This window comes from Oncorhynchus keta, unplaced genomic scaffold (assembly GCF_023373465.1).
Source record: "Oncorhynchus keta strain PuntledgeMale-10-30-2019 unplaced genomic scaffold, Oket_V2 Un_contig_24616_pilon_pilon, whole genome shotgun sequence".
In the NCBI taxonomy this organism is placed as follows: domain Eukaryota; kingdom Metazoa; phylum Chordata; class Actinopteri; order Salmoniformes; family Salmonidae; genus Oncorhynchus; species Oncorhynchus keta.
This window is the reverse complement of record NW_026284007.1, coordinates 732,058-748,065: the sequence shown is the minus strand read 5'-3', so window position 1 is coordinate 748,065 and position 16,008 is coordinate 732,058. Positions and strand designations below refer to the sequence as shown.

General features: G+C 44.2%; 1 protein-coding gene across 1 annotated transcript in view; it reads left to right on the top strand.

The window, feature by feature from the left end:
• The first annotated feature begins 466 nt into the window (after nucleotides 1–466).
• The window catches only part of LOC127922107 (calcium uniporter protein, mitochondrial-like), a 35,968-nt gene continuing 20,426 nt past the window's right edge, over nucleotides 467–16,008 (top strand). The window contains exon 1 of the mRNA XM_052505779.1: nucleotides 467–822. Coding sequence (XP_052361739.1) covers nucleotides 712–822 — 111 coding nt within the window. The 5' untranslated portion in view covers nucleotides 467–711. The remainder of the gene's footprint in view (nucleotides 823–16,008) is intronic.

The following is a 16,008-nucleotide window of genomic DNA, read 5'->3' as shown; positions in this document are numbered from 1 at the left end:
GAGAGAGAGAGAGAGAGAGAGAGAGAGAGAGAGAGAGAGAGAGAGAGAGAGAGAGAGAGAGAGAGAGAGAGAGAGAGAGAGAGAGAGAAAGAGAGGAGAGAGAGAGAGAGAGACACACACACACAGACAGACACACACACACACACACACACACACACACACAGAGACACCTTTTAGTTGGGTAGTTTATATTATCCCAGCGGTGGGTTTGAAATATGATGTAATTGTATATGTCATTGTCCTTCCTTAACCTCTAACAGAATCGATTGCTTTAATAAACCCTCTACTGGAAGCCCATTCTGTTGATTGAACACTCAAACATTCTAAAAGGAATCCACTCTTCGTGTTGTATTATAGAAGATCCGGTATTATGACATATACATGCATTCTGTTCTGACGTGTCGCCATGCTGCATGGCCCATTCATACCCGACCTCTATTGTGACATCCACAAAAGGGAAGAGAATAAAGTCTGTCACGCGGGCGCGCGCTGCTTGTCACCACTGACTGTTGCACACGGAGGAAACGGTCGGCTGCTCTCTCTCGGGCTGTGCTCAGACCCTATCTCTTATCTCACCCGCCCTCGGTCTGTTTACACGCAAAACAGTCCGTTGTTGACTGGAATACGATACGAAGATCCTGCTACTAGGCAGGTTTTCTACACGTGTTCTACTGCTCAGTATGCCAGAACGCATGGACTAATTTAACGACGATGGCTTCGTTGCGAATGGTCGCCAAACTCCGGGCTAGAGTTGTCGGATGTACTAAACCGTTCAGCTACGCACTCAATACAACCCGATCTCCTGTGAGATTACTGCATACGGTAAACTGAAACTACTGTGTGGGAGTAGTGAAAGGAGAGTGCCTCGCTGTAGCAAGACTTTATAGATGGGACCGCTGCGTCGTTATGCAGACATCCAAACTAGGGTTTTGTGTCTCTTCACAAGTTTTGCACAGTAGTCTGTTATTGTAGGCCTGCACTGTACATGCTCTGTTGGTTTGGGAAACCGGTAGAGTTCTAATGAACTGTCAAATAGTGAGATTGTTGAGCGAGGGTGTCGTGCACGTCGCTGTTTCAAATATGTTAGTCTTCGTTTCCATCTTAAACGGCACTACTTTGAAGTACACTGGATTGTAACATAATTCCAGATCCTTGAACTAATCAATAGGCCTACCGTGAAAAAGATATAGGCAGTCTAGAGAATACAGTGATGCATTTCAATTAGCAAAGCATTGAATCAAGAGAGTGGTTTCCCATTCATTCCATCACGTCTTGCTTGACATGTTGTTAAATGAGGACTAAATAGCTTTCCTCTCTGAATATAGTCATATAATGTAGTGAAACTGAATGCAGAAGACCGGTTGGGGATCACACACACACACACACACACACACACACACACACACACACACACACACACACACACACACACTTCCTTGAATTGAATGATTCTGTCTCTCCTTTCCCCCTCTTGTTCTCCTTAGCTTCAGATGACTGCACTAAAGTGTCACCTATCCCATGCATAATTAATAAGTTACTGTTAAGAGCTCAGTGATTTCCTAACTAGAATGTCAACACCATGTCACCCAGAGTGTTGGCATGACAAAGAATAATAATACCTAGTCCCCAAGGGCTAATGAGGACACTAATGAGGTTCTTTGCCAAGTTAATGAAGAATGCAATGTGAATTATGTGAAACCTCACCCGTGTGTCAGATGAATATAAACTGTGTGTGTGTGTGTGATGTCTGGCCTCCTTAATGAACTGTTTACTGTTTCATTAGAATGATGGCTGTCTGGCAGACACCAGTCAGCAAAGCACAAGAGTGTTGTTAAGGAAGGTGCAGCCAGCCTTCCAATAGGATAGGATGTCTTGGCCCGGGGCCTGAGGGGTCATTTAATGTGCTTTGATCCCAGTAGACGTGTCCCCGATACCTTACTACTGCTGCTGTGCTGTATCTCTGTCTCTCTGACCCTGCACTTCACTTCGGTCATTCTGTGGGGAATTACATTTGTGCAACATCATCACATATGGTGAATAAACTAAGTGTACAAAATATTCCATGACACAGACTGACCAGGTGAATCCAGCTGAAAGATATGATCCCTTATTGATGTCGCTTGTTAAATCCACTTCAACCAGTGTTGACGAAGGGGAGGAGACCGGCTAAATAAGGATTTTTTTAAAGCCTTGAGACAATTGAGAATGTCTGCCATTCAGAGGGTGAATGGGCAGGGCAAAATATTTAAGTGCCTTTGAACCGCAACGCTGCTGGGTTTTTCATCTCCCAAAGGAGATCCAGCCAACTTTACACAACTGTGGGAAGAAAGCATTGGAGTCATGGACCAGCATCCCTGTGGAACGTTTTCGACACCTTGTAGAGTCAATGCCCCGACAAATTCAGGCTGTTCTGAGGACAAATGGTGGGGTGGTGTAACTCAATTTTAGGAAGGTGTTCCTAATACGAGGGTATACTCAGTGTACAATTTCCCCACATTTTCTACACTGTCAGCCAGTGTGTGACTGTCAGTCACACATCAATGACTATCACTACAGAACATCTGGGTAGATTGATACTCTTGTGAACGCAGCCCGGCTTCCGGAGGTGGAAGGTCCTCAAAGTGTAACAGTATAACGAAGCATCGTTACCCATTGCGCCACAAAAGCCACGGCCCTTGAACAAGGGGAACTACTACTTCAAGGTCTCAGAGCAAGTGACGTCACCGATTGAAGCGCTATTTAGCGCGCACCACCGCTAACTAAGCTAGCCGATTCACATCCGTTACAAAAAGGTTGTCACGTAGCCCCCCCCCCCACCACCAGACACTGACAGATGCGCACACACTGTTTATCTGCTCCTGACAGGCCCTCTTGTCTGATGAGTCAGTGTGTAATTGAGAGGCTTTTATCCATCTAGAGCCGTGATTGGAGGGAATTACAGGAGTCAGTCGTCCAATCACTAGATCTGACTGGCTGCCCATCTATCTGTTTGTCAGGGTCGTGTTCAGCAGGGAACCGTTTGTGTAATTAATGCTTGGATAAGCTTATTTACTATTATGTATTGATTTATTTTCCCCGCTTTATGCGGTGCGCGCTGCACCGAACACCGCAAGAATTATCACAGTGAATGATTTTAATGTTTGTTTATGTGTCAATTAATCCCGTAAGGGATGGGTTGCCAACTGGTGATTTGACACACAAATAAAATGTCACTCATTCATTCATACATTGTCTTCTCAATGGACAATATGGGTAGTATCTTATCCCCTGGTCTCCTTTTCAAAACATATCCACCAACTGAATAGGACCCCTGATGCGATCTTTCTAGATTTAATATGGAACAGGCCAGACTCTTCACCTTAGAGTGCTGAGCATTAAAATAGTTTAAAATCCAGAAGTGCGTTATTAGCTACCGCAGACTGCAGTTAAAGGATGTCGTGTTTGGAAATGAAAACCCCTGGGGTTATTTTTAACTGGATGTATTAGTCATTGTAGCTTGCATGATTCCAGACTGTCAGTGCCACTTCCCATCTATATCTGCCTTTGTGAAACAAGAGCACCTTGGTTCGACCCAGATAAGCGAACATGAAAAATGCTGAGTTGAGGAGTAACGGGGTATATGTCCTTCAATATGCCCTTCCACATGTCCAGGGGGTATAAGCCAAACGTTAACAGCAGGAAGCTAGGAGCTTGGTTCTACTCTGCTCTCCTCTCTCTCTCCCTCTCTCTCTCTGCTCTCCTCTCTCTCTCTTCTCTCTTCTCTTCTTCTCTCTCTCTCTCTCTCTCTCTCTGCTCTCTCTCTCTCTCTCTCTCTCTCTGCTCTCCTCTCTCTCTCTCTCTCTTCTCTCTCTTCTCTCCCCCCCTCTCTCTCTCTCTCTCTCTTCTCTCTCTTCTTCTCTCTCTTCTCTCTCTCTTCTCTCTCTCTCTCTCTCTCTCTCTCTCTCTCTCTGCTCTCCTCTCTCTCTCTCTGCTCTCCTCTCTCTCTCTCTGCTCTCTCTCTCTCTCTCTCTCTGCTCTCCTCTCTCTCTCTCTCTGCTCTCCTCCCTCTCTGCTCTCCTCCCTCTCTCTCTCTCTGCTCTCCTCTCTCTCTCCTCTCTCTTCTCTGCTCTCCTCTCTCTGCTCTCCTCTCTCTCTCTCTGCTCTCTCGCTCTCTCTCTGCTCTCTGCTCTCTCTCTCTCTGCTCTCTCTCTCTCTCTGCTCTCCCTCTCTCTCTCTCTGCTCTCCTCTCTCTCTCTCTCTGCTCTCCTCTCTCTCTCTCTCTCTCTGCTCTCTCTCTCTGTGTCTTTCTGTCTGTGGCTATTAAATCAATGATGACGCAGATAGATGATAATAATAATAGGAAAAATATTAATACTCAATGAGTAATAACAATGAACAGGACAATACAGAAATAAATGAATGAGGACAACAATTAAATAGTTAGACCGTTAGCATTGTTGTTATGGGTGTGGCAGGAGGTTCCATATACTGCAGGTAATCTGGCACAGAGAGGTCGCTCTCTCAGCACACCCCACACTGCAACAATGTGTGGTGGCTTTAGCAACACGAGTCATATTTCACTCCAGTATGACAGTAATTGGGAGACTGGGGAGCCAGAGCACCATGATATCTCAACCACTAACCACTCTATCCATCCATCGTTATTCTAGCCATCCATGCTGCCTTCTGCATGCCATTTGCCTGAGGGCTGAAGCTATAGTAACTCCTTTGTCAGATCTCAATTGGATAAAATCGGCTGTTGTATAGTGGGCTGTCATTTTAAAGGTTTATGGCTGCATATTGCTACCACTGCACTCCCATATTCATGCTTTATAACCAGAGCCTATTGGGGATTTATCCTGATTTCATGGGAAATGTGGGTTGCCAAATAATATCCTCCAAAAAGCCAGGAGAATGGAGTTGTAATTTCACTCGCTGCTTAACTGTTGGCCCACACAACAAACTATGAGGATGGTAATGATGGATGTTCCTATTAATCTGTATTGTGAGAGTGAGCGAGACCCCCAGCTGCAGAGCAGGAACTAGCCAGCTCACTGTCTCTGATTCACCTCCAGCTAAAGCAGACTTGTCAGAACCCATTAGTTGTAGTATCCAGCCTTATTCCACACTCAATGTAACCAACATTGCTTTCTTCAGTTCTATACAGCCTCCTAGTCAAGTGTCCATCCTGCTATTCCATTTGTGTAACCATCATTGTTTTGCTCAGGTCTGCACCACTAACTAGTGTAACGATTGTCGTTGGTGGAAAAAGGAGTAGACCAAGGTGCAGCGTGGTACATGTTCATGGTACATTTAATGAAGAAACTGAACACTAGAACAAAAAACCAACAAAGTGGAAACAAACGAAACATTTCTGTCTGGTGCAGAAACGCAAAGACGGAAAACAACTACCCACAAATCATAGTGGGAACACAGGCTACCTAAGTATGGTTCTCAATCGGAGACCCCGATTGACAGCTGCCTCTGATTGGGAACCATACCAGGCCAAAAGCAGAAATACAAAACAGAACAAAAACATAGAATGCCCACCCCAACTCACGCCCTGACCAACCTAAAAGAGAGACATAAAAAGGGACTAAGGTCAGGACGTGACAACTAGCTTCAATCACGTAGGCCTTTAAATGCCTTGCAGATCTTAGGCCATTGACAAACCGCTTTTAAACCATCCTTCTCGTAACAAAAATATCCATTGTAGTCCGAGGCCAAATACAAACTATTAGTCTACACTTGATTCATCGCACCCTGGATTTTCCAATGCCCAGGGAATCAATGTAATGAATGCGGTGTGTCTGTTTAGAGACTCTTCATTAGTATTCCCTTCCCCCATCGGACCGCACCACACTCCTTTATTATAGAGTAGGGATGTGTCCCAAATGGCACCCTATTACCTATTTAGTGCACTACTTTTCTCTCTTTTTTTTTTTACTGTTTATTCAGTTTTAAGACAACACAAAACAATATTAATAATATACTCAACTAGAAAAAATATATTTTTTTAACCTTTTTAAAGATACTGTACTTTAGACAAGTTAAACACACCAGGTAGAAGGCTACAAAGGTTAAAGAGCAATCTGTAGTACAGGGACAGAGCAAACACCTCACAATTGTTCCTGTGAACAGTCAAGGGATAAGGGTGGAGAAATGCAACCACTCACAGACAGTCATGGCCACAGACCGACCATCCATTGGACCAAAAATAAGGTTTACAATGCTTTAAAAGACAAAAATGAATAATAATTTCATGTAAGCGTGAACAAAATGTTTAAAAAAAAAAAAAAAAACAGGGCAAAACAAGTCTCTGACCGGGCAAGATGAACAAGGCATCCGCAGGTCAATCAATAAGCACATCATCATCACCTTAATTCCCCCCCTAAAAAGAAATGCTCGTTCCAGCCTTTAAGTCATAGGGGGTCAAATACAGACTTATTTTTGTTTTAATATGAATGCCCCAGAGGATGGACTGTTTAAAGTAAGACCGGAATGGAGCCCAAGCCTCATAAAATAGTTTGGGGTTCCCCACGTCTATTAGATTACATTTTTTATATACATCTCTCACCCAATATATATAAGATGGTGGAGCTGCCATCTTCCAGTTCTGTAGTATTAGCCGTCTAGCTAAAAGAGTTGTATAAGCAACAGTGTCCGACTGGATTCTTGATAGGGGGTACATATGGGCAGTACTCCAAAAAGGGCTGTAAGGGGAGATGGATCTATAACAGTGTCATATATATCATAGAAATATTTAAATATTAATTCCCAGAAACCTGACAGTTTATGACAGCCCCAAAACTTATGCAACTTGGAATATTCTTCCAAGTTTGGCCCCGACCGACCAGTGGATATGTTGAACCACCTTGAATTGAATGAGGCTGTGTCTAGTGCTAAAAGAGGACGAGTGCACCCTGTGCAGCACAGATTCCCAGGCATCTTCCACAAGTTCCTCCCCCAAATCCTTTTCCCATCAAGTCTTTAAAGGCACCAAAGAAGGGTTCTGTAGGTCATGAATGATTGCATATACATCTGAAATTGCGCCCCTAGGAAGCTTGTTCAGCTCAAAAATGCTCTCTATAGCTGTATTCGCAGGCCTATGGGGAAATTCAGGTGTGTTAGCTCTGACAGAGTTCCTAGTCTGGAGAAAAAGTGGGATTGGGGGAGGTTGAACTTTTCCTGTAGCTGAGCAAAAGAGGCAAATGTGTCAAAGAATAATTGGGCTAGTGAGGAGAGGCCGAGTCAGTGCCAGATGGCAAAAGACCCATCATTCAAAGTTGGAGGAAATAAAATGTTCTGATTGATTGATAGAGAAAAGCCTCGGAGGCTAAATGGAAAACGGAACAATTGGGTTGACACACCTTTTGCCTAGGGACACTGGGACTTTCAACCAATCCGTGGTACCTTTCCATCCCAAAATAAAATACATGAATGTTTGATCCAGTGAATTAAAAAAGATTTTGGAATAAAAATGGGTAAACATTGAAAATAAATATAAACATTTGGGCAACATTCATTTTGATGACATTTATCCTTCCAATAAGAGAGAGGTAGTGAATTCCAAAAAGCGAAACATTGTTTCTGTAACGGTTTTCTTCTGTGGACGAAGGATCAGACCAAAGCGCAGCGTGGTTAGTGTTCAACATGTTTAATAAAGACCATAAACGTGAACACTACAAAATACCAAAACAACCAATGTGAGAAACCGAAACAGTCCTATCTGGTGCATAGACACAAAAACAGAAGACAACCACCCACAAAACCCAACACAAAACAGGCTACCTAAATATGGTTCCCAATCAGAGACAATGACAAACATCTGCCTCTGATTGAGAACCATATCAGGCCAAACAACAAACCCAACATAGAAACATAAAACATAGAATGCTCACGTCCTGACCAACACTAAAACAAAGAAAACACAAAAGAACTATGGTCAGAATGTGACAGTCCTGTGGTATCCAGTAGAGGCTCAGTTTCCATAGGATTTCAGTCCTGTGGTATCCAGTAGAGGCTCAGTTTCCATAGGATTTCAGTCCTGTGGTATCCAGTAGAGGCTCAGTTTCCATAGGATTTCAGTCCTGTGGTATCCAGTAGAGGCTCAGTTTCCATAGGATTTCAGTCCTGTGGTATCCAGTAGAGGCTCAGTTTCCATAGGATTTCAGTCCTGTGGTATCCAGTAGAGGCTCAGTTTCCATAGGATTTCAGTCCTGTGGTATCCAGTAGAGGCTCAGTTTCCATAGGATTTCAGTCCTGTGGTATCCAGTAGAGGCTCAGTTGAGGAACTATTGAGATGTATTCTCCTCCAATTGGAGTTTCTGCCTTTTTGAAGTTCTTTACCTCAGGGAATTAAAATTCAAAGACTGTAAAATGGGTTTTTGCCTATCCATATTCTAACCTTCAGAATGATACACTGGTTTTAAAGATGTGATCAGGTATAATTAGCCTACAACAAATAGGAATTACAACAGTAGTGACATAAACATACTATTTTCAGGCAATGTCAAGTAGTCTTGGACGGTGTACCGTGTATCGGGGTTATTTTAAAGTACCGACGGTATGCTTTTCAATACCGCCAATTTAAAAACATTTCTATTGTATGTTTACAAATGGCACCCAGAGCGACCGTGACAATTCACCGTTGAGCAGCACGAGAGAGGTGATTCATTACTAATGTTTGCCTGCTAAATATCTTAACTAGAAGTTAACTATCTAACTGTTTTCTCCAGTTCAGGGCTCCAGCTATACATTGGTTTGCTAACTTGCTAGCTATAGGTGGCTAGCTTTCAAGATCACCTTGTGTTATAGAAGTTCACAAACACTCTTCAAAAGTTGTCTAAACTGTCACCCAACAGAGAAGAATGTCTTATTGCCTCAGTGTCAGATTGCTGTCCGGCTGGCTGGCTGGCTGGCTGGCTGGCGCTCTGTGGCTAAATCTGCTGCCTCACTCCTGTCAGTCAGCCAGTGTCACAGTAACCACTATCTTAAGGAGCACCCTGTTTGGGTAATAATGAATATAAACATGCAGTGCTTGACTTGGTCTGGAGCTGTCCGGAGCGCTGTACCAACGATAGACCACAGCCTGTCATTTCAAATGGGAACAAATGAGCCATAGTGGTGGGTAGAACAAGCAAGCAGGTGGGCAGAGCCAAGCACGAGCTAGTGAGATCCTATTGGTGCGTTCTAGCATGGATTTGCATATTTCCATTTGAACACCTACTCTGTGAAGTGCGCGTGCACAATAACTCAATTCACCTTTGCACTTCTAAACAACGTCATTTTTTGAGTCTACAAAACATAGTCCACTCTGTTCATAACAGATTATATTTTTGGGAACAGAACTATATTCAGATCAAATGTTTCATCGTTGAGTAAATGATCAGAATGTCATCCCAGATCCATCTCATTCCATCTTCTCCCACTGCTGGCCACTGGGCTTCCTCTCACTAACATATCTGCATATCTGCATATCCTAAAGTCAGTCTGATGGGTTCTGATGGGGGTACAACAGTTGAACTAAACTCAGTCTGATGGGTTCTGATGGGGGTACAACAGTTGTACTAAACTCAGTCTGATGGGTTCTGATGGGGGTACAACAGTTGAACTAAACTCAGTCTGATGGGTTCTGATGGGGGTACAACAGTTGTACTAAACTCAGTCTGATGGGTTCTGATGGGGGTACAACAGTTGTACTAAACTCAGTCTGATGGGTTCTGATGGGGGTACAACAGTTGTACTAAACTCAGTCTGATGGGTTCTGATGGGGATACAACAGTTGTACTAAACTCCGTCTGATGGGTTCTGATGGGGGTACAACAGTTGTACTAAACTCCGTCTGATGGGTTCTGATGGGGGTACAATGGGGTACAACAGTTGGACTAAACTCAGTCTGATGGGTTCTGATGGGGTACAACAGTTGTACTAAACTCAGTCTGATGGGTTCTGATGGGGGTACAACAGTTGTACTAAACTCAGTCTGATGGGTTCTGATGGGGGTACAACAGTTGTACTAAACTCAGTCTGATGGGTTCTGATGGGGGTACAACAGTTGTACTAAACTCAGTCTGATGGGTTCTGATGGGGTACAACAGTTGTACTAAACTCAGTCTGATGGGTTCTGATGGGGGTACAACAGTTGTACTAAACTCAGTCTGATGGGTTCTGATGGGGGTACAACAGTTGTAACTAAACTCAGTCTGATGGGTTCTGATGGGGGTACAACAGTTTAACTAAACTCAGTCTGATGGGTTCTGATGGGGTACAACAGTTGTACTAAACTCAGTCTGATGTTCTGATGGGGGTACAACAGTTGTACTAAACTCAGTCTGATGGGTTCTGATGGGGGTACAACAGTTGTACTAAACTCAGTCTGATGGGTTCTGATGGGGGTACAACAGTTGTACTAAACTCAGTCTGATGGGTTCTGATGGGGGTACAACAGTTGTACTAAACTCAGTCTGATGGGTTCTGATGGGGGTACAACAGTTGTACTAAACTCCGTCTGATGGGTTCTGATGGGGTACAACAGTTGTACTAAACTCAGTCTGATGGGTTCTGATGGGGTACAACAGTTGGACTAAACTCAGTCTGATGGGTTCTGATGGGGGTACAACAGTTGTACTAAACTCAGTCTGATGGGTTCTGATGGGGTACAACAGTTGTACTAAACTCAGTCTGATGGGTTCTGATGGGGGTACAACAGTTGTACTAAACTCAGTCTGATGGGTTCTGATGGGGGTACAACAGTTGTACTAAACTCAGTCTGATGGGTTCTGATGGGGGTACAACAGTTGTACTAAACTCAGTCTGATGGGTTCTGATGGGGGTACAACAGTTGTACTAAACTCAGTCTGATGGGTTCTGATGGGGGTACAACAGTTGTACTAAACTCAGTCTGATGGGTTCTGATGGGGGTACAACAGTTGAACTAAACTCAGTCTGATGGGTTCTGATGGGGGTACAACAGTTGTACTAAACTCAGTCTGATGGGTTCTGATGGGGGTACAACAGTTGTACTAAACTCAGTCTGATGGGTTCTGATGGGGGTACAACAGTTGTACTAAACTCAGTCTGATGGGTTCTGATGGGGGTACAACAGTTGTACTAAACTCAGTCTGATGGGTTCTGATGGGGGTACAACAGTTGTACTAAACTCAGTCTGATGGGTTCTGATGGGGGTACAACAGTTGTAACTAAACTCAGTCTGATGGGTTCTGATGGGGTACAACAGTTGTAACTAAACTCAGTCTGATGGGGGTACAACAGTTGTACTAAACTCAGTCTGATGGGTTCTGATGGGGTACAACAGTTGTACTAAACTCAGTCTGATGGGTTCTGATGGGGTACAACAGTTGTACTAAACTCAGTCTGATGGGTTCTGATGGGGATACAACAGTTGTACTAAACTCAGTCTGATGGGTTCTGGGGGGTACAACAGTTGTACTAAACTCAGTCTGATGGGTTCTGATGGGGTACAATGGGGGTACAACAGTTGTACTAAACTCAGTCTGATGGGTTCTGATGGGGGTACAACAGTTGTACTAAACTCAGTCTGATGGGTTCTGATGGGGGTACAACAGTTGTACTAAACTCAGTCTGATGGGTTCTGATGGGGGTACAACAGTTGTACTAAACTCAGTCTGATGGGTTCTGATGGGGGTACAACAGTTGTACTAAACTCAGTCTGATGGGTTCTGATGGGGGTACAACAGTTGTACTAAACTCAGTCTGATGGGTTCTGATGGGGGTACAACAGTTGTACTAAACTCAGTCTGATGGGTTCTGATGGGGGTACAACAGTTGTACTAAACTCAGTCTGATGGGTTCTGATGGGGGTACAACAGTTTAACTAAACTCAGTCTGATGGGTTCTGATGGGGGTACAACAGTTGTACTAAACTCAGTCTGATGGGTTCTGTTACAACAGTTGTACTAAACTCAGTCTGATGGGTTCTGATGGGGGTACAACAGTTGTACTAAACTCAGTCTGATGGGTTCTGATGGGGGTACAACAGTTGAACTAAACTCAGTCTGATGGGTTCTGATGGGGGTACAACAGTTGTACTAAACTCAGTCTGATGGGTTCTGATGGGGGTACAACAGTTGTACTAAACTCAGTCTGATGGGTTCTGATGGGGGTACAACAGTTGTGCTAAACTCAGTCTGATGGGTTCTGATGGGGGTACAACAGTTGTACTAAACTCAGTCTGATGGGTTCTGATGGGGGTACAACAGTTATACTAAACTCAGTCTGATGGGTTCTGATGGGGGTACAACAGTTGGACTAAACTCAGTCTGATGGGTTCTGATGGGGGTACAACAGTTGGACTAAACTCAGTCTGATGGGTTCTGATGGGGGTACAACAGTTGTACTAAACTCAGTCTGATGGGTTCTGATGGGGGTACAACAGTTTAACTAAACTCAGTCTGATGGGTTCTGATGGGGGTACAACAGTTGAACTAAACTCAGTCTGATGGGGGTACAACAGTTGTACTAAACTCAGTCTGATGGGTTCTGATGGGGTACAACAGTTGTACTAAACTCAGTCTGATGGGTTCTGATGGGGGTACAACAGTTGTACTAAACTCAGTCTGATGGGTTCTGATGGGGGTACAACAGTTGGACTAAACTCAGTCTGATGGGTTCTGATGGGGGTACAACAGTTGGACTAAACTCAGTCTGATGGGTTCTGATGGGGGTACAACAGTTGTACTAAACTCAGTCTGATGGGTTCTGATGGGGGTACAACAGTTGTACTAAACTCAGTCTGATGGGTTCTGATGGGGGTACAACAGTTGTACTAAACTCAGTCTGATGGGTTCTGATGGGGGTACAACAGTTGAACTAAACTCAGCCTGATGGGGGTACAACAGTTGTGCTAAACTCAGTCTGATGGGGGTACAACAGTTGTACTAAACTCAGTCTGATGGGTTCTGATGGGGTACAACAGTTGTACTAAACTCAGTCTGATGGGTTCTGATGGGGGTACAACAGTTGTACTAAACTCAGTCTGATGGGTTCTGATGGGGGTACAACAGTTGTACTAAACTCAGTCTGATGGGTTCTGATAGGGGTACAACAGTTGTACTAAACTCAGTCTGATGGGTTCTGATGGGGTACAACAGTTGAACTAAACTCAGTCCTGATGGGGGTACAACAGTTGTGCTAAACTCAGTCTGATGGGGGTACAACAGTTGTACTAAACTCAGTCTGATGAGTTCTGATGGGGGTACAACAGTTGAACTAAACTCAGTCTGATGGGGGTTTGTACTAAACTCAGTCTGATGGGGGTACAACAGTTGTACTAAACTCAGTCTGATGGGTTCTGATGGGGTACAACAGTTGTGCTAAACTCAGTCTGATGGGTTCTGATGGGGGTACAACAGTTGAACTAAACTCAGTCTGATGGGTTCTGATGGGGGTACAACAGTTGTACTAAACTCAGTCTGATGGGTTCTGATGGGGGTACAACAGTTGTACTAAACTCAGTCTGATGGGTTCTGATGGGGGTACAACAGTTGTACTAAACTCAGTCTGATGGGTTCTGATGGGGGTACAACAGTTGTACTAAACTCAGTCTGATGGGTTCTGATGGGGGTACAACAGTTGTACTAAACTCAGTCTGATGGGTTCTGATGGGGGTACAACAGTTGAACTAAACTCAGTCTGATGGGTTCTGATGGGGGTACAACAGTTGAACTAAACTCAGTCTGATGGGGGGGTACAACAGTTGTACTAAACTCAGTCTAATGGGTTCTGATGGGGGTACAACAGTTGAACTAAACTCAGTCTGATGGGTTCTGATGGGGGTACAACAGTTGTACTAAACTCAGTCTGATGGGTTCTGATGGGGTACAACAGTTGATACTAAACTCAGTCTGATGGGTTCTGATGGGGGTACAACAGTTGAACTAAACTCAGTCTGATGGGTTCTGATGGGGGTACAACAGTTGAACTAAACTCAGTCTGATGGGTTCTGATGGGGGTACAACAGTTGAACTAAACTCAGTCTGATGGGTTCTGATGGGGGTACAACAGTTTAACTAAACTCAGTCTGATGGGTTCTGATGGGGGTACAACAGTTGTACTAAACTCAGTCTGATGGGGGGGGTACAACAGTTGTACTAAACTCAGTCTGATGGGTTCTGATGGGGGTAAGTACAACAGTTGTACTAAACTCAGTCTGATGGGTTCTGATGGGGATACAACAGTTGTACTAAACTCAGTCTGATGGGTTCTGATGGGGGTACAACAGTTGTACTAAACTCAGTCTGATGGGTTCTGATGGGGGTACAATGGGGGTACAACAGTTGGACTAAACTCAGTCTGATGGGTTCTGATGGGGGTACAACAGTTGTACTAAACTCAGTCTGATGGGTTCTGATGGGGTACAACAGTTGTACTAAACTCAGTCTGATGGGTTCTGATGGGGGTACAACAGTTGTACTAAACTCAGTCTGATGGGTTCTGATGGGGGTACAACAGTTGTACTAAACTCAGTCTGATGGGTTCTGATGGGGGTACAACAGTTGAACTAAACTCAGTCTGATGGGTTCTGATGGGGGTACAACAGTTGAACTAAACTCAGTCTGATGGGTTCTGATGGGGGTACAACAGTTTAACTAAACTCAGTCTGATGGGTTCTGATGGGGGTACAACAGTTTAACTAAACTCAGTCTGATGGGGGTACAACAGTTGTACTAAACTCAGTCTGATGGGTTCTGATGGGGGTACAACAGTTGTACTAAACTCAGTCTGATGGGTTCTGATGGGGGTACAACAGTTGTACTAAACTCAGTCTGATGGGTTCTGATGGGGATACAACAGTTGTACTAAACTCCGTCTGATGGGTTCTGATGGGGGTACAACAGTTGTACTAAACTCCGTCTGATGGGTTCTGATGGGGGTACAATGGGGGTACAACAGTTGGACTAAACTCAGTCTGATGGGTTCTGATGGGGGTACAACAGTTGTACTAAACTCAGTCTGATGGGTTCTGATGGGGGTACAACAGTTGTACTAAACTCAGTCTGATGGGTTCTGATGGGGGTACAACAGTTGTACTAAACTCAGTCTGATGGGTTCTGATGGGGGTACAACAGTTGTACTAAACTCAGTCTGATGGGTTCTGATGGGGGTACAACAGTTGTACTAAACTCAGTCTGATGGGTTCTGATGGGGGTACAACAGTTGTACTAAACTCAGTCTGATGGGTTCTGATGGGGGTACAACAGTTGTACTAAACTCAGTCTGATGGGTTCTGATGGGGTACAACAGTTGTACTAAACTCAGTCTGATGGGTTCTGATGGGGGTACAACAGTTGTACTAAACTCAGTCTGATGGGTTCTGATGGGGTACAACAGTTGTACTAAACTCAGTCTGATGGGTTCTGATGGGGGTACAACAGTTGAACTAAACTCAGTCTGATGGGTTCTGATGGGGGTACAACAGTTGAACTAAACTCAGTCTGATGGGTTCTGATGGGGGTACAACAGTTGTACTAAACTCAGTCTGATGGGTTCTGATGGGGGTACAACAGTTGTACTAAACTCAGTCTGATGGGTTCTGATGGGGGTACAACAGTTGTACTAAACTCAGTCTGATGGGTTCTGATGGGGGTACAACAGTTATACTAAACTCAGTCTGATGGGTTCTGATGGGGGTACAACAGTTGTACTAAACTCAGTCTGATGGGTTCTGATGGGGGTACAACAGTTGTACTAAACTCAGTCTGATGGGTTCTGATGGGGGTACAACAGTTGTACTAAACTCAGTCTGATGGGTTCTGATGGGGGTACAACAGTTTAACTAAACTCAGTCTGATGGGTTCTGATGGGGGTACAACAGTTGAACTAAACTCAGTCTGATGGGGTACAACAGTTGTACTAAACTCAGTCTGATGGGTTCTGATGGGGTACAACAGTTGTACTAAACTCAGTCTGATGGGTTCTGATGGGGTACAACAGTTGTACTAAACTCAGTCTGATGGGTTCTGATGGGGGTACAACAGTTGGACTAAA